Below are 22,946 nucleotides of genomic sequence, written 5' to 3'. Positions count from 1 at the left end.
GAAAAGTGAGATTTAAATAAGTATTTTTTAATTTTTACTTTTATTAGTTTTTTGTAGAGATGGTGTTCCGCCATGGTGCCCAAGCTGTACTTGAACTCCTGCACTCCACCTGCCTCGGTCTCCCAAAGTGCTGGGACTACAGGGGTGAGCCACCGTGCCTGGCCTGAATGATACAAGTTTTTTGTTTTTTGTTTTTTACTAGGCAAAGAACCTTATTCACCTTTGTTTCAAAGTTTATTCCCAGGCTTCTTCGGCTTAATTAGCTGCAAAGAATGAATTGTGTATAAGCAAAAACTGAAAAGAGCTGCAGTGTCCAAGGGGCTTGGGCTTAAATTAGAGATCTAGATGTTATCATATCCATAAACAAAAATTTCTTTAAAAGCGGTCATAATATAAAATAGCAGCTCCCAGTAACTTCAAGTTTTATCTTCAGAAGTTGATTCAATTCAGTTTGCCTCATTCTTGGAAGCCTCATCAAAATTCTCCACAAGATCTGGAACTTCATCATCATTATCCTCTCCAGTAGCAAGTGGTGCTTTTCCATCCACGGACTGTTTGGGCAGAGCTTCAGCCAGTCTCCTTAAACTAGTCAGACTGTCTGCACCAAGCTGGTTTAAGATGCTGTGTAGCATTTCTGTCAGCTGCTTTGTCTCAGCATGGCCTGTAACGGTGAAAGTGTTTGCTGCCAGAGATGCCTGAACTTTAGGGTTGTTAAAGTGGATCACCATTCCTTGGTTTGTAAACACATTCACCTCTTCAATACCAGAGATACTGTTTACCTCTAACTTCTTTAAGGACAGCTCAAGTTTTTTATCATCTGCTGTGGCTGTTCCATGAACCACCTTCTTCTTTCTACAAGCAGTTCCTTTCCCCGCAATGTGCATTTGTGCCTGCAGTTTGGCAAGTTTTTCCTGATTCATGATTGTTTCTTTCATCCTGTCAGAGCAGGTAAGGGGACATGCAGGGAACTAGGGTTGGTGCTCACAAGGTCTCAGGTGGGCCAGCTGAGATTAGGAACACACATGCAGGGATGCAAGACGGCAGCTAAAGGGGAATTAGATATGTTTTGAAGCATGCAAAGTCTTCAGGATATGTCTCCCATAAGATAAAACAACTTCGTATGTGCAAACCTTTCAGAAAATGTGGCTTGGCTTTATTAATTAAAAATTATCATTCCTTTACTTCTAGCATTCCATCTCTCAAACGAAGTATAATTTTTTTATGTAAATCTTTTTGGGAAACCAAGTCTGAATACTGAATGTGTGCTTGTTCTAAGGATGAAAGCATCATCATTGCATCAACAGACCTGCCTTATTCACCTTGACAAGTTATCCATGGTATGGTATGTCAAGAGGCTCATAAACTGCTATGGAGTTGCCAATATATGTTTATATTTCCTACACACAATTTACTTGAAAAGGGAGAATTAGACTAAGTAGTTTATAGAAGTACTTTGACATAAATTCAAGGACCCCACTGAGTCTTCTAAATTTGTGTGACTTTCCAATAATCATAATTTGCTATTCTCATTTTTTCATTCACTATGTTAAAAAGAAAATTCAATACTCTTTCTAAAATAACAACTTTCTAATCACTGATTTATGTCCAATTCTGAAATACTGTAAATTATTTCCAGTAACAACTGTAATTTGAATCCTCCAGATATTTAATTCCCCTATACAAATAATTTGTTAGCACTGTGACTATAGGACAATAGTTGCTAAACGGAGTATTTTTGGCTGGCCCAAGTACAGTGGTATTTACAACCAGTTGATTACAAGTTGCAGATGTCTTTGTTTCTGCTCCATTCCCACTGCTTCATTTGACTAGCCTTTAAAAAACAAAAAAGAAGAAGAAATCGAGCACCCTTTCTCACTGCTGATCGCAAATAATGAGTCAATCATCATATGTATAACTCTTGCATTATCAGCAAAAGCTTATCAAGATGTTCCAAATGCACAAAAACAAGGGAGTTAAGATACTAACAATCGCAGAAAGTTAAGAGACCGAAAGAATCTTAGAGGCTACTGAATTCGAACCTTCTATTTTAAACATTGTGGTCATAATTGAGATACAACAAGCTAAAATAAATCATTTATGGTCACATTTTATAGGATAAGCCCATACTATGTCACACACACACACACATATCTTACCTTTCTGGTGAAGACTTGGAAGCGACAGGACACCCTCGGATATGCTTTTTATTTTTATGGTCTAGAGAGATGACTTTATTCCTTAGGCTTCTTTTCCACTAGGAAAAAAATGAAATTTTAATAATAAACATATCAATATTCAAGAGGCATTTAAAATGTTCTTTTTTATTTGGAAATTTGTTATAAACAATCAAATACAAAGTAGTTCAGAGAAAAATAATAAGTGTAATCTATGGAATATCTGGCTGTCTTGCTAATGCAGAAATGTAAGTCCATCAAAAAATACTAGGAAGACATTTTAAAATACCAAGGTAATTTTAATCAAAAAAATCAATACTTTGAGATTCCAAAGCTTAAACAGCTATTAAAATCTGGAATGTATTTAAAGGAAGTAATGAAAATTATTACATAGAAGGTTAATGGATGGGCGTGGTGGCTCACGCCTGTAATCCCAGCACTTTGGGAGGCCTAGGTGGGTGGATCACCTGAGGTCGGGAGTTCAAGACCAGCCTGACCAACACGGAGAAACCCCGTCTCTACTAAAAATACAAAAATTAGCCAGGCATGGTGGCGCATGCCTGTAATCCCAGCTACTCGAGAGGCTGAGGCAGGAGAATCGCTTGAACCCGGGAGGCGGAGGATGCGGTGAGCTGAGATAGCGCCATTGTACTCCAGCCTGGGCAAAAAGAGCGCAACTCTGTCTCAAAAAAAAAAAAGAAGGTTAAATAGGGCCTATGATTCTAAAGTAACTGCATTTATAACAATTGAAAGATATTAAAGTTAGTTACCTATGAACTGCCACATGGAAAATTTTAGGAAAGAGCTAAATAAATAAATAAATAAACCCAAATAAATGAAAAAGACATCCCCTAATCGAGGACTGAAAGACTTTACTAACTATATCAACTATTTTGGTTAGCAGTTGGGCATTACTCCCCAAAGTGACCTCCAGGTTCCATTCACTCCCTACCAAAATTCCAACAGCCTGTTTTGCAGAAATGGACGAACTGATCTGACGATTAATTGCGAGAGGCTCAGAAGAACCAAAATAATCTTGAAGAAGAAAAAATTAGAGGACTCACATTTCAGTTTCAAAATTTACTATGACGCTATAGTAATCAAAACAATCTTGGCAAAGGGTAAACATACAGATTTATTGGACAGAATTGAAAGTCTAGAAATAAACCCATATAACTAGGACCAACAATTGATTTTCAACAAGGATGCCAAAAGCTTTCATGGGAGAAAAATAAACTTTCAACAAATAATTCTAGAACAACTAAACCGCCACACGCAAAAGTATGAACTTGGACCCTTGCCTCACACCATATTCAAAAATAGATTCAAATGGAGATAAGACCTAAATATTATACAAGAGCTAAAATTATGAAGCTCTTAGAAAAAAACACAGCAGGGCCGGGCGCGGTGGCTCAAGCCTGTAATCCCAGCACTTTGGGAGGCCGAGACGGGCGGATCACAAGGTCAGGAGATCGAGACCATCCTGGCTAACACGGCGAAACCCCGTCTCTACTAAAAACACAAAAAATTAGCCGGGCGAGGTGGCGGCGCCTGTGGTCCCAGCTACTCGGGAGGCTGAGGCAGGAGAATGGCGGGAACCCGGGAGGCGGAGCTTGCAGTGAGCTGAGATCTGGCCACTGCACTCCAGCCTGGGCGACAGAGCGAGACTCCGTCTCAAAAAAAAAAAAAGAAAAAAAAAAGAAAAAAACACAGCAATACATTTTCATGACTTCTATTTGGCAATGACTTCACAGATATGACCAAAAAACCACAAGTGACAACAGAAAAATGATAAATTGGACATCAGCAAAATTTCAAACTTTTATTCATCAAAGAACACTACTGGAATAGTGAAAAGGCAACCAACCCACCAAATGGGAGGAAATACAGTATTCAGGCCAACCACAATGGCTCACACCTGTAATTCCAGCACTCTGGAAGGCCAAGGCAGGAAGATTGCTTGAGGCCAAGAGTTTCAGGCCAGCCTGGGCAACACAGCAAGACCCCATCTCTTAAAAGAGAAAAGGTAGTGTTCAAATTTAAAAAAAAAAAAAAAAACTCTTACAATTCAGTAAGATAAAGACAAAAATATTTTAATGGGCAAAGAATGTGAATAGATATTTCTCCAAAAAAAACTACACAAATGACAAAAAGCACATTAGAAGACACTCAATGTCATTAGTCATTAGGAAATGCAAATCCAAACCAAAGTGAAAGATCTCCACAATGAAAACCATAAAACATTGATGAAAGAAACTAGAGAACGCCAAAACAATGGAAAGATATTCCACGGTCATGGTTTGAATCAATATTGTTTATCTCCTTCGAGAACAAAAAAGGAAAAATGAAAAAAGAATCAATGCTGTCGAAATGTCATTGTTAAAATGTCCACACTAAATGAAGAAATTTATAGATTCACCAAAATCCCTATAAAAAATATAAATAACATTCTTCCCAGAAGAAGGAAAAATACCCCTAAAGTTTATATCAAAACACACAAAAAAAAATGCAAGTCAAAACCACAATGACATATCATTTCGTACCCACTAGGATGAGGAATGAAAGGAAGAGAGAAGGAAAAGGAAGTAAAAGAGCAAGAAAGAGAGAAAAAAAATAAGTGTTGGTGAGTATATAAAGAACCTGGAACCTTCATACATTGCTAGTGGGAATGTAAATGGTACAGCTACTGTAAGAAAAAAAAAAAAAAACAGTATTGCAGTTCCTCAATAACTTAAACATAAAATTACCACATGACACAGAAATTCCCATCCTAGGTATAAAACAAAAGAATGGAAAACAGGTTTTCGAACAGATACTTGTATGTTCATAGAAGCATTATTCAATAATAGCAAAAAAGGTGGAAACAATACAAACAGATGAACAGATCAACAAATGTGATATATCCATATAATGGAATATTATTAGACTATAAAAAGAACTAAAGTACTACCACATACTATGACATGGATGAACTTTGAAAGCATTTGTGCTAAGTGAAAGAAGCCATAGACACAAAAGATCATATACTGCGTGATTCTGTTTTTGTGAAATATCTAGAACAGGAAAATCCAGGCAACAGAAAACAAAGCAGTAATTTCCAGGGGCTGGGAAGCTGGGGGAATAAAGAGATAAAATAAGAAGTGAATGCTTAATGGTTAAAGAGTTTCCATTTGGAGTGATGAAAAAGTTCTGAAACTAGACAGAGAAAGTGGTTGCACAACACTGTGAGTGAACTAAATGCCACTAAATTGAATGCAATTAATAGCTAATATGGTAAATTTTGTTACATGTGTTTTGTCACAACAATAACAAAAAAGTGAAAGGAAAGGAAAGGAAGGGAAGGGGAGGGGAGGGGAGGGGAGGGGAGGGGAGGGAAGGGAAGGGGAGGGGATAGGGAAGGGAAGGGAAAGAAAGGAAAGGAAAGGACTAAGAATAAAGAGACTGGGTGCAGTGGCTCACATCTATAATCCCAGCACTTTGGGAGGCCAAGGTGGATGGATCGCTAGAGGCCAGGAGTTCGAGACCAGCCTGGGCAACACGATGAAATCCCATCTCTACTAAAAATACAAAAATTCGCTCAGCATGGTGGTGCACACCTGTAGTCCCAGCTACTAGGGAGGCTGAGGCACGAGAATCGCTGGAACCCAGGAGGCAGAGGTTGCAGTGAGCCAAGATCATGCCACTGCACTTCAGTCTGGGCAAAAGAATGAGACTCTATCTAAAAAAAAAGAAGAAACCACTAAGAATAAAGGAAAAAACTGATAAACTAGATTCATCAAAATCAAATATTTCTGCTCATCAACATACAATTAAGAAATAAAACAGCTACAGATTGAAAGTATTTGCAATACACATCCTGACAACAGACTCATATCCTTATTATATAAAAAATTCCTGTACATCAATAACAAAGACTAAACACTCAGACTGAGCCAGGTACAGTGGCTTATGCCTGTAATCCCAACACTTTGGGAGACTGAGGCAGGAAGATTACTTGAGGTCAGAAGTTTGAGACCAGTCTGATAAATATAGTGAGACCGTATCTCTACAAAAAAGGTGGTGGCACGTGTCTGTAGTCCCAGCTACTCAGGAGGCTGAGGCAGGAGAATCACTTGAGCCTAGGAGTTTGAGGCTGCAGTGAGCTATAATCGTACCACTGCACTCAGGCCTAGGTGACACAGGAAAATCCTGTGTGTGTGTGTGTGTGTGTGTGTGTGTGTATATAAACTCAGATTTTAAAAATGAGCAAGAATTCTACTTGAAATAAAATGGAATAAGAATAATCTTCTCTGCTTCTCCCACTGAGCGCAACTAAGAATTCTAGACAGACTTCATGGCAAAGCTATCTTAGGACCCTGAAGAGTATGTGCTAAGAATGATATTGGTGAACTCAAAGTAATACCAAACCTGCAATCTAACCAAGACCCAGAGACTTACAACTTAATATTCAAAATGCCCAGGATATAATCCAAAAACTGCTTGGCATATAAAGAACCTAGGAAATCTCAACAACTCACAAAAGATGAGAATCAAGAGCAGCCAAGTAGAAGAAGACAGAGATGTTGAAATTATCAGAAAAAAATTTCATTTTATTTATTTATTTATTCATTCATTTATTTATTTATTTGAGATGGAGTGCAGTGGCATGATCTCAGCTCACTGCAACCTCCGCCTCCCAGGTTCAAGCAATTCTTCTGCCTCAGCCTCCCAAGTAGTTGGGACTACAGGCACCAACCACCATGCCTGGCTAATTTTTTGTATTTTTCGTAGAGACTGAGTCTCACCATCTTGGCCAGGCTGGTCTCCAACTCATGACCTCAGGTGATCCAGCCACCTCAGCCTCCAAAAGTGCTGGAATTACCGGTGTGAGCCACCAGACACAGCCAGAAAAAAAAGCTTTAAAGTGGCTATTACACTGTTCTCTGAGAGGATGAACTCTCTTCAAAGAGGTAAAAAGACAGAAAATCTCAACAGAGAAACAAAAGTAAAAAAGGAACAAATGGCACTTTGAGAACTACAAAGTAACATGACCAAATTTTAAAAAGCACTGAATGGCCTAAAGCAGGAGTCCCCAACCCCAGGCCATGGACCGGTATTGGTCCATGGCCTGTTAGGAACCAAGCCGCACAGCAGGAGGTGAGTGGCAAGTGTGCAAGTGAAATTTCATCTGTAGTTACAGCCGCTCCCCATCACTCACATTACCACCTGAGCTCCACCACCTGTCAGGTCAGTGGCAGCATTAGATTCTCAAAGCACAAACCCTATTGTGAACTGTGCATATGAGTGATATTGGTTGCATGCTCCTTATGAGAATCTAATGACTGATGATCTGTTACTGTCTCCCATCACCTCTAGATGGGATCATCTAGTTGCAGGAAATCACGCTCAGGTCTCCCATTGATTCTACATTATGGCAAGTTGTATACTTATTTAATTATGTATTACAATGTATTAATAACAGAAATAAAGTGCACAATAAATGTAATGTGCTTGAATCATTCCAAAATCATCCCACCTGCCCCACTACATGGGTCCATAGAAAAATTGTCTTCCGTGAAACCTGATGCCAAAAAGGTTGGGGACCGCTGGCCTAAAGAGAAGAAAGGATACTAAAAAGAGGTCAGTGGATCTGGAAATAGATAGACCAATAGAAATTATTCAATCTGAAGAACAGAAAGGAAACAGATCCTTATGTAAATTTAATGTTATGCTTTTTAAAAAAAAGAATGAAAATACATTGTAACAAAAAATTTAAAGTGGCCCACCCACCACCACTGGCACCCCCATGTGTCATCCGGAGAAACAAAAATCAATCCACACTCCTCAACATCACCAATGCATATCATCAGGGTTCCTAGGGAACTATCTACCCACCTACTGCTACCAAGACCCACACACACCATTGGGGGTGGGGGAGCATGAAGAGAGATCCACTCTGCCCACCATCAGCACCTGTACACATCATCCTCCAGAGGCCTAGGGATCGATCCACTCCCCAACTGGCTCAGAAACATGCCTTCCAAAAACCTGACGACAAGCTATCCCCACCTATAGCTGCCACTGCCACTGCCTACACAAATCATCTAGAGGTCTGGGGATTGGCTCAACGCACCAGCCACACTGGCACCCACACACACCACTGAGGCAACTAATGACAAGTCCACCCAGCCCACCGCCATTATTACTGGTGCTTAAGGAGCACCCCACCTGGAGTCCCCACACTCAGCAAAGCCTCACCATGGCTGCCATTAACAAAAGCAGTCTGCGTCACTTAGGAACTCCGACACTGCTGACAAGAGTTACAATCCAAAAAATCATAAAAGATTACATGACTGTGTCTATGTAAAATCAAACAAACCCCTTCACAGAACCAGCACTATAAATATATCTACAGGAAAAAGTTTTTCCTACCAATGTTAATGAATAAATTGGAAGAAAACAACTGTTACAATAAACACAGACACCAACAAAAAGACACAAGAAACATGAAAAAGCAAGGAAACAAGAAACCTCCAAAGAAACAAAATAATTTTCCAGTAAGAGACCCATAAGAAAAGGAAATGTACGGAACGCTGGAAAAAAATCAAAATTAGGATACAACAGAAACTAGTGAGATTTTTTTTAAAAAAAAAGATAAATAATCCAAAAAATTAGGAAAACAATTTATGATCTCGAGAAATTCAACAAAGATTGATATCATTTAAAAAGTCCTACAACTGAAGATTTCAATGAAATGTAAAATACAGTTGAGAGCCTCAGTAATAAACAAAATTAAGCAGAAGAACTTCTGAACTTGAAAACACGTTTTTTAAAAAATAACCCATTCAGACACAAAGGTGAAAAACAACTTTAAAAAATGAAGAAAGCGGCCGGACGCGGTGGCTCACGCCTGTAATCCCAGCACTTTGGGAGGCCGAGGCGGGCGGATCACAAGGTCAGGAGATCGAGACCACGGTGAAACCCCGTCTCTACTAAAAATACAAAAAATTAGCCGGGCGCGGTTGTGGGTGCCTGTAGTCCCAGCTACTCGGGAGGCTGAGGCAGGAGAATGGCGTGAACCCAGGAGGCGGAGCTTGCAGTGAGCCGAGATCGCGCCACTACACTCCAGCCTGGGCGACAGAGCGAGACTCCATCTCAAAAAAAAAAAAAAAAAAAAAGAAGAAAGCCTACATAACATATGGGATGCCATAAAGCAACCAAATGTTCAAATTATAGGAGTTTCAGAAGAAAGAGAAATGGAAGAAAACATTTGAAAAAAATTATAGCTGAAAACTTCCCAAGTCTTGCAAAAGATAAAAACATGAAGATACAGGAGTACAAAATTCCTCAAATACATTCAATCCATAAAAGGCTTCTACAAGGTGTATCACAGTCAAACTGAAACATCAAAAGACAGAATTCTAAAAATAGTAAGAAAAATATCAAATCACATGTAAGAAAATCCCCATAAGATTAAAAACAAATTTCTCAGCAGAAACCTTACAGGCATATGATGATATATTGCAAGTGCTGAAAATAAAATGTCAGTCAATAATACTAGATTCAGCAAACTTATCATTCAAAAATAAAGGGCAAATAACATATTTCCCAGACAAGCAAAAATTAAGGGAATTCATCACACTACACTACAAAAATGCTTAATGCAGTCTTAAAACTCTCAAAGAAACACACAAAAGTACAAAACTCAATAGTACAGCAGAAACACAAATAAGACAGAGGAATGGAGTCACATGCTGTCAATACAAAAAGCCACCAAACTGGGCGTTCCAAGATGGTGAAATAGGAACAGCTCCAGTCTGCAGCTCCCAGTGTGATCAACGCAGAAGACACAAAAGACGGGTGATTTCTGCATTTCCAACTGAGGTACCTAGTTCATCTCATTGGGACTGGTTGGACAGTGGGCTGCAGCCCACAGAGGGCAAGGTGAAGCAGGAAGGGGCATTGCCTCACCCTGCAAATGCAAGAGGTCAGGGGATTTCCCTTTCCTAGCCAAGGGAAGCCATGACAGGCTACCTGGAAAAACGGGACACTCCTGCCCAAATACTGCACTTTTCCCAAGGTCTTAGCAACCAGCAGACAAGGTGATTCTCTCCCATGCCTGCCTCGGCATGTCCCACACCCATGAAGCCTTGCTCACTGCTAGCGCAGCAGTCTGAGATCGAACTGCGAGATGGCAGCCTGGCTAGGGGAGGGGCGTCTGCCATTGCTGAGGCTTGAGTAGGTAAACAAAGTGACCGGGAAGCTCAAAGTGGGCAGAGCCCATTGAAGCTCAATAAGGCCTACTGCCTCTAGACTCCACCTCTCTAGGCAGGGCATGGCTAAACAAAAGGCAGCAGACAACTTCTGCAGACTTAAACGTCCCTGTCTGACAGCTCTGAAGAGAGCAGTGGTTCTCCCAGCACAGCGTTTGAGCTCTGAGAACAGACAGCCTGCCTCCTCAAGCGGGTCAATGACTCCAGTGTAGCCTAACTGGGAGACACCTCCCAGGAGGGGCCAACAGACACCTCATATAGGCGGCTGCCCCTCTGGGACAAAGCTGCCAGAGGAAGGATCAGGCAGCAATATTTGCTGTTCTGCACTATTTGCTGCTCTGCAGCCTCCGTTGGTGATACCGAGGCAAATAGGGTCAGGAGTGGACCTCCAGCAAACTCCAACAGACCTGCAGCTGAGGGACCTGACTGTTAGAAGGAAAACTAACAAAGAGAAAGGAATAGCATCAACATCAACAAAAAGGTCATCTACCCCCAAACCTCATCTGTAGATCACCAACATCAAAGACTAAAGGTAGATAAAACCACAAAGATGGGGAGAAACCAGAGCAGAAAAGATGAAAATTCCAAAAATCAGAGGACCTCGTCTCCTCCAAAGGATCACAGTTCCTCGCCAGCAACAAAACAAAGCTGGATGGAGATGACTTTGACAAGTTGACAGAAGTAGGCTTCAAAAGGTCAGTAATAACAAACTTCTCCAAGCTAAAGAAGGATGTTCGAAGCTAAAAATCTTGAAAACAGATTAGACAAATGGCTAACAAGAATAAACAGTGTAGCGAAGACTTTAAATGACCTCATGGAGCTGAAAACCATGGCACGAGAACTTCGTGACGCATGCACAAGCTTCAATAGACAATTCAATCATGTGGAAGAAAGGGTATCAGTGATTGAATATCAAATTAATGAAATAAAGCGAGAAGACAAGGTTAGAGAAAAAAGAGTAAAAAGAAATGAACAAAGCCTCCAAGAAATATAGGGCTATGTGAAAAGACCACATCGACATTTGATTGCTATACCTGAAAGTGATGGAGAGAATGGAACCAAGTTGAAAAACACTCTTCAGGATATTATCCAGGAGAACATCCCCAACCTAGCAAGGCAGGCCAACATTCAAATTCGGGAAATACAGAGAACACCACAAAGATACTCCTCGAGAAGAGCAACTGCAAGACACATAATTGTCAGATTCACCAAGGTTGAAATGAATCGAAAGTGTTCAGGGCAGCCAGAGAGAAAGGTCGAGTTACTCACAAAGGGAAGCCCATCAGACTAACAGCAGATCTCTCGGTAGAAACTGTACCAGCCAGAAGAGAGTGGGGGCCAATATTCAACATTCTTAAAGAAAAGAGTTTTCAATCCAGAATTTCATATCCAGCCAAACTAAGCTTCATAAGTGAAGAAGAAATAAAATCCTTTACAGACAAGCAAATGCTGAGAGATTTCATCACATCCAGGCCTGCCTTACAAGAGCTCCTGAAGGAAGCACTAAACATGGAAACAAACAACCGGTACCAGCCACTGAAAAAACATGCCAAATTGTAAAGACCATCAACGCTATGAAGAAACTGCATCAGTTAATGGGCAAACTAACCAGCGAATACCATAATGCCAGAATCAAATTCACACATAACAATATTAACTTTAAATGTAAATGGGCGAAATGCCCCGATTAAAAGACACAGACTAGCAAATTGGATAGAGTCAAGACTCATCAGTGTGCTGTATTCAGGAGACCCATCTCATGTGCAAAGACGCTCATAGGCTCAAAATAAAGTAATGGAGGAAGATCTACCAAGCAAATGGAAAGCAAAAAAAAGCAAGGGTTGCAATCCTAGTCTCTGATAAAACAGACTTTAAACCAACCAATATCAAAAGAGAAAAGAAGGCCATTACATAATGGTAAAGGGATCAATTCAACAGGAAGAGCTAACTATCCTAAATATATATGCACCCAATACAGGAGCACCCAGATTCATAAAGCAAGTTCTTAGAGACCTACAAAGAGACTTACACCCCCACACAATAATAACGGGAGACTTTAACACCCCATTGTCAACATTAGACAGATCAACGAGACAGAAAGTTAACAAGGATATCCAGGAATTGAACTCAACTCTGCACCAAGTGGACCTAATAGACATCTACAGAACTCTCCACCCCAAATCAACAGAATATACATTCTTCTCAGCACCACATCACACTTACTCTAAAATTGAGCACATAATTGGAAGTAAAGCACTCCTCAGCAAATGTAAAAGAACAGAAATCACAACAAACTATCTCTCAGACCACAGTGCAATCAAATTAGAACTCAGGATTAAGAAACTCTTTCAAAACCACACAACTACAAGGAAAGTGAACAACCTGCTCCCGAATGACTACTGGGTAAATAACAAAATGAAGGCAGAAAGAAAGATGCTCTTTGAAACCAATGAGAACAAAGACACAACGTACCAGAATCTCTGGGACACATTTAAAGCAGTGTGTAGAGGGAAATTTGTAGCACTAAATGTCCACAAGAGAAAGCAGGAAGATCTAAAATTGACACCCTAACATCACAATTAAAAGAACTAGAGAAGGAAGAGCAAACAAATTCAAAAGCTAGCAGATGGCGAGAAATAACTAAGATCACAGTAGAACTGAAGGAGATGGAGACACAAGGAGATTCGGCAAGCCAAATCTAGCAGCACATCAAAAAGGTTATCCACCACAATCAAGTCGGCTTCATCCCTGGGATGCAAGGCTGGTTCAGCATATGCAAATCAATAAACATAATCCATCACATAAACAGAAACGACAAAAAGCACAGTTACCTCAATAGATGCAGAAAAGGCCTTCAACAAAATTCAACAGCCCTTCATGCTAAAAACTCTCAATAAACGAGGTATCGATGGAACATTTCTCAAAATAATAAGAGCTATTTATGACAAACCCACAGTCAATATCATACTGAATGGGCAAAAACTGGAAGCATTCCCTTTGAAAACCAGCACAAGAAAAGGATGCCCTGTCTCACCATTCCTATTCAACAGTGTTAGAAGTTCTGGCCAGGGCAATCAGGCAAGAGAAAGAAACAAAGAGTATTCAGTTAGGAAATGAGGAAGTCAAATTGTCCCTGCTTGCAGATAACATGATTCTATATTTAGAAAACCCCATTGTCTCAGCCCAAAATATCCATAAGCTGATAAGCAACTTCAGCAAAGTCTCAGGATACAAAATCAATGTGCAAAAATCACAAGCATTCCTACACACCCTTAACAGACAAACAAAGAGTCAAATCATGAGTGAACTCCCATTCACAATTGCTACAAAGAGAATAAAATACCTAGGAATCCAACTTACACGGGATGTGAAGGACCTCTTCAAGGAAAACTACAAACCACTGCTCAAGGAAATAAAAGAGGACACAAACAAATGGAAGAATATTCCATGCTCATGGAGAGGAAGAATCAATATCGTGAAAATGGCCATACTGCCCAAGGTAATTTATAGATTCCATGCCATCCCCATCAAGCTACCACTGACTTTCTTCACAGAATTGGAAAAAAACTACTTTAAAGTTCATATGGAACCAAAAGAGCCCACATTGCCAAGACAATCCTAAGCAAAAAGAACAAAGCTGGAGGCATCATGCTACCTGACTTCAAACTATACTGCAAGGCTACAGTAACCAAAACAGCATGGTACTGGTACCAAAACAGAGATATAGACCAATGGAACAGAACAGAGACCTCAGAAACAACACCACACATCTACAACCATCTGATCTTTGACAAACATGACAAAAACAAGAAATGGGGAAAGGATTCCCTATTTAATAAATGGTGCTGGGAAAGCTGGCTAACCATATGTAGAAAGCTGAAACTGGATCCCTTCCTTACACCTTACATAAAAATTAATTCAAGATGGATTAAAGACTTAAATGTTAGACCTAAAACCATAAAAACCCTAGAAGAAAACCTAGGGAATACCATTCAGGACATAGGCATGGGCAAGAACTTCATGTCTAAAATACCAAAAGCAATGGCAACAAAAGCCAAAATTGACAAATGGGATCTAATTAAACTAAAGAGCTTCTGCACGGCAAAAGAAACTACCATCAGAATGAACAGGCAACCTACAGAATGGGAGAAAATTTTTGCAATCTACCCATCTGACAAAGGTCTAATATCCAGAACTTACAAAGAAAAAAACAACCCCCCCATCAAAAAGTGGGCAAAGGATATGAATAGACAATTCTCGAAAGAAGACATCTATGCAGCCAACAGGCACATGAAAAAATGCTCATCATCACTGGTCATCAGAGAAATGCAAACCAAAACCACAATGAAATACGATCTCATGACAGTTAGAATGGCAATCATTAAAAAGTCAGGAAACAACAGATACTGGAAAGGATGTGGAGAAATAGGAACGCTTTTACACTGTTGGTGGGAGTGTAAATTAGTTCAACCATTGTGGAAGACAGTGTGGCAATTCCTCAACAATCTAGACCTAGAATTACCATTTGACCGAGCAATCCCATTACTGGGTATATACCCAAAGGATTATAAGTCATTCTACTATAAAGACACATGCACACATATGTTTATGACAGCACTATTCACAATAGCAAAGACTTGGAACTAACCCAAATGCCCATCAATAATAGACTGGATTAAGAAAATGTGGCACATATACACCATGGAATACTATGCAGCCTTAAAAAAGAATAAGTTCATGTCCTTTGCAGGGACATGGATGAAGCTGGAAACCATCATTCTCAGCAAACTATCACAAGGACAGAAAACCAAACACTGCATGTTCTCACTCGTAGGTGGGAATTGAACAATGAGATCACTTGAACACCAGGTGGGGAACTTCACACACTGAGGCCTGTCGGGGGTTGAGAGGCTAGGGGAGGGATAGCATTAGGAGAAATACCTAATGTAAATGATGAGTTGATGGGTGCAGCAAACCAACATGGCACATGTATACCTATGTATCAAATCTGCACATTGTGCACATGTACCCTAGAACTTAAAGTATAATAAAAAATAATTTTTTAAAAACCACTAAATCACAAAAGTAAACAATAAAAGAAGAGAGAAATAGAGATATAAAAACAGTCAGAAAATCATTAACAAAATCAGTAAGTCCTTTTTTTAAAACTTTTAAGTTCAGAGGTACCTGTGTAGGTTTGTTACATAGGTAAACTTGTGTCATGGGGGGTTGTTATACAGATTATTTATCACCCAGATATTAGGCCTAGTACTCATTAGTTATTTTGCCTGATGCTCTCCCCTCCTCACACCCTCCACCTTCTGAAAGGCTCTAGCATGTATTGTACCCCTCTGTGTCCATGTGTTCTCATAACTTAGCTCCCACTTATAAGTGAGAACATGCGGTGTTTGGTTTTCTGTCCTGCATTAGTTTGCTGAGGATAATGGCCTTCAGCTCCATTCAAGTCCCTGCAACAGACATGATCTCATTTTACGGTGTATATGTGCCACATTTTCTTTATACAGTATAACATTGCTGGGCATTTAGGTTGATTCCATGTCTTTGCTATTATGAATACTGCTGCAATAAACATATGAGTGTATGCATCTTTATAATAGAACAATGTATATTCCTTTGGGTAAATACCCAGTAATGGGACTGCTGGGGTGAATGGTATTTCTGTCTTTAGGTCTTTGAGGAATGGCCACACTGTCTTCCACAATGGGTGAACAAATTTCCACTCCCACCAACACTTTATAAGCATTCCTTTTTCTCCACAACCTCACCACCATCTGTTACTTTTGGAGTTCTTAATAATAGCAATTTTGACTGGTGTGAGATGGTATCTCACTGTGGTTTTGATTTGCATTTCTCTAGTGATTAGTGATGTTGAGCTTTCTTTCATATGATTGTTGGCTGCATGTATGTCTTCTTTGGAAAAGTATCTGTTCATGTCCTTGGCCCACTTTATAATGGGGTTGTTTTTTGTTTGTAAATTTGTTTAAGTTCCTTATAGATGCAGTATATTAGACTTCTGTCTGATGCAGTTTGCAAAAATTTTGTCCCATTCTGTACACTGTCTGTTTACTCTGCTGATAAGTTTCTTTTGGTGTGCAGAAGCTTTTTAGTTTAGTTAGGTCCCATTTGTCAATTTTTGCTTTTGTCACAATTGTTTCTGGTATTTTTATCATGAAATCTTTGCACATGCCTATCTCCTGAATGGTATTGCCTAGGCTGTCTTCCAGAGTTTTCAGCTTGAGGTTTTACACTTAAGTCTCTAATCCATCTCGAGCTAATTTTTGTATATGGTGTAAGGAAGGGGTCCAGTTTTAATTTTCTGCATACGGCTAACCAGTTATCCCAGCACCATTTACTGAATAAGGAATCCTTTCCCCATTGCTTGTTTTTTCAGGTTTGCCAAAGATCAGATAGTTGTAGGTATACAGTCTTATTTCTGGGCTCTCTATTCTGTTCCATTGTGCCAGTAGTACAGTGTGCCTGTAGTACAACTTGAAGTTGGATAGCATGATGCCTCCAGCTTTGTTCTTTTTGCTTAGGATTGCCTTGGCCATTCGGGCTCTTTTTTGGTTCCATATGAATTTTAAAATAGTTTTCTCTAGTTCTGTAAAGAATGTCATTGGTAGTTTGATAAGAACAGCATTATATCTATAAATTGCTTTGGGCAGTATGGCCATTTTAACGATATTGATTGTTCCTATCCATGAGCATGCAACGTGCTTGTGTCATCTCTGATTTCTTTGAGCAGTGTTTTGTAGTTCTCCTTGAAGAGATCTTTCACCTCCCTCGTTAGATGTATTCCTAGGTATTTTACTCTCTGTGGCAGTTGTGAATGAGTTCGTTCCTAATCTGGCTCTCAGTTTGATTGTTGTTGGTATATAGGAGTGCTAGTGATTTTTGGATACTGATTTTGTATGCTGAGACTTTGCTGAAGTTGCTTATCAGTTTAAGAAGACTTTGGGCTGAGAATATGGGGTTTTCTAGATCTAGGATCATGTTGTCTGCAAACAGGGATAGTTTGATTTCTTCTCTTCCTACTTGGATGCCCTTTATTTCTTTCTCTTATCTGACTGCCCTGGCCAGGACTTCCAATACTATGTTGAATAGGAGTGATGAGAGTGGGCATCCTGGTCTTCTGGCAGTTTTCAAGGGGAATATTTCCAGCTTTTGCCCATTCAGTACGATGTTGGCTTTGGGCTTCTCATACATGGTTCTTATTATTTTGAGGTATATGAGAGGGGTAAGTCTTCACTACCAATAACAACCTTGAACATAACTGGTTTAAATTCCACAATTAAAAGATTTAGACTGGCTGAACAGATAAAACACAAGACCCAACAGAATGCTGCCTACAAGAAACTCACTTCATCTATAAAGACATAGATGAAGTGAAAGTGAAGGGATGTGATGAATACATATATATATATATATCCCATACAAATGGAAACCAAAGTATGCAGGAGTAGCCATACTTAACATCAGACAAATAGACATTAAGTTAAAAAAAAAAAAAAAAAAAAAAAAGAGACAAGACAGTGTGGTGATTCCTCAAAGATCTAGAAGCAGAAATGCCATTTGACCCAGCAATCCCATTACTGGGTATACACCCAAAGGAATATAAAGCATTTTAATATAAAGATACATGCACACACATGTTCACTGCAACATTATTCACAATGACAAAGACTGGAATCAACCCAAATGCCCATCAATGATAGACTGGATTAAAAAAATGTGGTACATGTACATCAGGGAATACTATGCAGCCATAAAAAGGAAAAAGATCATGTCCTTTGCAGGGACATGGATGGAGCTGGAAGCCATTATCTCAGCAAACTAATGCAGGAACAGAAAACCAAACACCACATGTCCTCACTCATAAGTGGGAGATGAACAATGAGAACACATTAGTGGGAAATAATACACACTGGAGCCTGTCAGGGGGACGGAGGGGAAAAAGAACATCAGGAAGAACAGCTAATGGATGCTGGGCTTAATACCTAGGTGATGGGTTGATCTGTGCAGCAAACTACCATGGCACACATTTAGCTATGTAACAAACCTGCACATCCTGCACATGTACCCTGGAACTTAAAATAAAATTGAATGAAAAAAATAAACATATTGCAAAACTTGAAATAAAAATAAAAAGAGACAAAAACGTCATCACATATTGATAAAGAGAAAAACTCAGCAAGAGCACACAACAACTATAAACATATACACCCAATACAGGAGCAATCAGATAAATAAAGCAAATATGAGAACTAAAGAGAGAGCTAAATCCCAATACAATGATACTTGGAGAATAAACATCCCACTTTCAACATGTAGAAGGAAAACAAACCAAAAAAAATTGAACTTTTCTGCACTATAGACCAAATGGACCTAACAGACGTTTACAGAACACTTCATCCACTAGCTATAGATTACACATCCTTCTCATGAGCACAAAGAACATTCTCCAGAATAGGCCATATGTTAGGCCACAAAGCTAACATCAACAATTTTTTTATTATTATTTAAGTTCTGAGATACATGTGCAGAACATGCAGGTTTGTTACATAGGTATACATGTGCCATGCTGGTTTGCTGCACCCATCAACCCATCATCTACATTAGTATTTCTCCTAATGCTATCCCTCCCCTTGCCCCCCACCCCACGACAGGCCCCAGTGTGTGATGTTCCCCACCCTGTGTCCACGTGTTCTCATTGTTCAATTCCCACTTATGAGTGAGAACATGCAGTGTCTGGTTTTCTGTTCCTGTGTTAGTTTGCTGAGAATGATGGTTTCCAGCTGCATCCATGTCCCTGCAAAGGACACGAACTCATTCTTTTTTATGGCTGTATAGTATTATATGGTGTATATGTGCCACATTTTCTTAATATAGTCTATTATTGATGGGCATTTGGGTTGGTTCCAAGTCTTTGCTATTGTGAAGAATGCCACAATAAACATATGTGTGCATGTGTCTTTATAGTAGAATGATTTATAATCCTTTGGATATATACCCAGTAATGGGATTCCTGGGTCAAATGGTATTTCTGGTTCTAGATCCTTGAGGAACTGCCACACTGTCTTCCACAAGGGTTGAACTAACTTACACTCCCACCAACAGTGTAAAAGCATTCCTATTTCTCCACATCCTCTCCAGTATCTGCTGTTTCCTGACTTTTTAATGATTCCCATTCTAAATGGCATGAGATGGTATCTCATTGTGGTTTTGATCTGCATTTCTCTGATGACCAGTGATGACGAACTTTTTTCATGTTTGTAGGCCACATAAATGTCTTCTTTTGAGAAATGTCTGTTCATATCCTTCGCCCACTTTTTGATGGGGTTGTTTTTTTCTTGTAAATTTGTTTAAGTTCCTTGTAGATTCTGGATATTAGCCCTGGGTCAGATGGGTAGATTGCAAAAATTTTCTCCCCTTCTGTAGGCTGCCTGTTCACTCTGATGGTAGTTTCTTTTGCCGTGCAGAAGCTCTTTAGTTTAATTAGATCCCATTTGTCAATTTTGGCTTTTGTTGCAATAGCTTTTTGTGTTTTAGTCATGAAGTCTTTGCCTATGCCTATGTCCTGAATGGTGTGGCCTAAAACCTCACCAAATTTTTAAAAATCAAAATCATATCAACATCTTCACAGACCACAAAGGAAAAAAAAAAAAAAAACTAGAAACCAATAACGAGAACTTTAGAAACGATACAAATACATGGAAATTAAACAACATGCTCCGGAATGACCAGAGTCAAGGAAGAAATTAAGAGGGAAATCAACAAACATCTTGAAACAAGTAAAAATACAAATTCAGCATTTAAAGCCTGTAAGATACTGCAAAAGCACTATTAAGAGAGAATATTATAGCAATAAATATGTATGACAAAAAAAGTACAAAGATTTAAGTAAAAAAACTAATAATGCACCTGAAAAAAAATAGGAAAGTCAGAAAAAGCCAAAACAAAATTAGTAAATGGCCGGGCATGGTAGCTCATGCCTGTGATCCCAGCACTTTGGGAAGCTGAAGTGGGTGGATCACTTGAGGTCAGGAGTTTGAGACCAGCCTGGTCAACATGGTAAAACCCCCTCTCTACAAAAAATACAAAAATTAGCTGCGTGTGGCGGTGGGCACTTGTAATCCCAGCTACTCGGGAGACTGAGGCAGGAGAATCGCTTGAACCTGGGAGGTGGAGGTTGCAGTGAGCCAAGATCACGCCATTACACTCCAGCCTGGGTGACAAAGCGAGTCTCCACCTCAAAAAAAAAAAAAGTTAGTAGAGAAAAGAAAATAAACATCAGAGTAAAACTAAAGAAAACAGAAAGACTTTTTAAAACATAATACAAAGAATCAATGGAAAAAAGGGTTTTTTTCAAGATAATTCTAATAAACAACTGGCTAGACTGGCCAACACATACCCAAATAAACTCAGAAATGAAAAAAGAGACATTCCAATGGATAGCAGAGAAATACAAAAGATTATCAGAGACTACGAGGAACAACTACGAGCTAACAAACTGAAAAACTTAGAAAAAGATAGATAAATTTCCAGAAACATACAACCTATCAAGACTGAACCAGAAAGAAGCAGAAACCCTGAACAACCCAGTAACAAATAACAAGACTGAATGAGTAGGCCAGGCACAGTGGCTTATGCCTGCAATCCCAGCTCTTTGGAAGGCCAAGGTGAGAGGACTGCTTCAGTCCAGGAGTTTGAGAACAGCCTAGGCAATATAGGAAGACCCCACCTTTACCAAAAAACATTTTTTAATTAGCCAGCCAGGGTCGTGCATACCTGTGATACTAGCTGCTCAGGAGGCTGAGGTGAGAGGATCACTTGAGCCCAGGAATTCTAAGCTAGGCTACAAGGAGGATGATCATGCCATTGTACTCCAGCCTGGGCAACAGAGCAGGACCCTGTCACTAAAGACAATTTTAAAAGGTTGAATAATAAAAAGGCTCCCAAAAAAGAAAAGCCCACAACTTGATGGCTTCATTGCCAATTTCTACCAAACTTACAAAGAAGAATACCAAATCTTCTGAAACTATTCCAAACAACAGAAGACGATGGAATTCTCCCTAACTCATTCTACAAAGTCATCCCTACCCTAATACTGAAAGAAGACAAGGAAACGCGCACAAAGAGAAAACTTCAGACCAATATCCCTTATGAAAATAGACACAAAATGCCTCAACAAAATATTATTAATAGCATACCAAATCCAAAAGCACTTTAAAAAGATGATACACCATAATCTAAGTGAGACGGTATTCAGGGATGCAAGAATGGTTCAACATATGCAAATCAATAAACATGACACATCACATCAATAGGATGAAAAACAAAAATCATGCAGTCACCTCAATAGATGCAGAAAAAATATTTGATAAAATAATGTATCACTTTATAATAAAAATGTTCAAGAAACTAGACATAAAAGGAACATACCTCTACAGGATAAAGGCCATATAATCACAAATCCACAGCTAACTTCATATTGAATGAAGAAAAGCTAAAAGACTTCCCCCTAAGAACTGGAACAAAACAGGATGCACATATTCACCACTCTTATTCAATATAGTAATGGAAGTGCTAGCCAGAGCAATCAGACAAGAGAAAAAAAAATAAAAGGCATCCAAATTGGAAAAAAGGAAGTAAAATTATCCTTCTTTGCAGAAGACATGATCTTATATTTAGAAAAACTTAAAAACTTCACCAAAAAAGACTCAGATCTCAGCTGGGTGCAGTGGTTCACACCTGCTGTTCCAGCAATTTGGGAGGCCAAGGCAGGAATTCAAGACCAGCCTGAGCAACATGGTGAGACACCATCCTCTACAAAACAATTTTAAACAATAAAAATTAGCCAGGCATGATGGCACATGCCTGTAGTCCCAGCTACTCGAGAGGCTGAGGCAGGAGGATGGTTTCCTTGAGCACACGAAGATGCAGTGAACTTGCAGATGATCATGCCACTATACTCCAGCTTGGGTGACAGAGCAAAACGGTCTCAAAAAAAAAAAAAAGACTCATATCTCATATGCAGGTTTAGATATGACGACGGACACAAAATCAACATCCAAAAATGTAGTGATTCTGTCCTAGCTACTAGGGAGGCTGAGCGGGGATCACCTGAGCCCAGAAAGTGGAGGTTGCAGTGAGCCGAGACCGCACCACTGCACTCCAGCCTGGGCGACACAGTGAGGCTCTGTCAAAAAAAAAAAAAAAAAAGTAGTGATTTTATACACCAACCATGAACTAACTGAAAATGAAATCCAGATAGTAATTCCATTTATAACAGCTACAAAAAAAAAAAAAAAAAAAAAAAAACACTAAGAATAAACTTAACCAAAGAAGTGAAAGACCTCCACGGAAAACTACAAAACACTAACAGAAAAAACTGAAGAGAATAGGAACAAATGCAAGACATATCATGCTCATGAACTGGAAGAATTCATATTGTTAAAACGACCACACTATTCAGCAATCTACAGATTCAATGCAATCC

General features: G+C 39.4%; 1 protein-coding gene and 1 pseudogene across 9 annotated transcripts in view; both read right to left on the bottom strand.

Moving 5' to 3' along the window:
• Positions 1 to 22,946, bottom strand: part of SENP7 (SUMO specific peptidase 7) — a 204,277-nt gene that overhangs the window by 136,345 nt on the left and 44,986 nt on the right. For all 8 annotated transcript variants that reach the window (XM_028844663.2, XM_015129622.3, XM_015129631.3 and 5 more), the window contains one exon: positions 2,157 to 2,254. In XM_028844663.2, coding sequence (XP_028700496.2) covers positions 2,157 to 2,254 — 98 coding nt within the window. The remainder of the gene's footprint in view (positions 1 to 2,156; positions 2,255 to 22,946) is intronic.
• On the bottom strand, positions 26 to 2,112 carry LOC701674 (transcription factor BTF3 pseudogene; annotated as a pseudogene). The gene has a single exon (XR_013414447.1). The product of XR_013414447.1 is annotated as a transcription factor BTF3 pseudogene (transcript).

The sequence above is a fragment of the Macaca mulatta genome, chromosome 2 (genome assembly GCF_049350105.2).
Source record: "Macaca mulatta isolate MMU2019108-1 chromosome 2, T2T-MMU8v2.0, whole genome shotgun sequence".
NCBI classification, from domain to species: domain Eukaryota; kingdom Metazoa; phylum Chordata; class Mammalia; order Primates; family Cercopithecidae; genus Macaca; species Macaca mulatta.
This window is presented reverse-complemented; position numbering and strand designations above follow the sequence as displayed.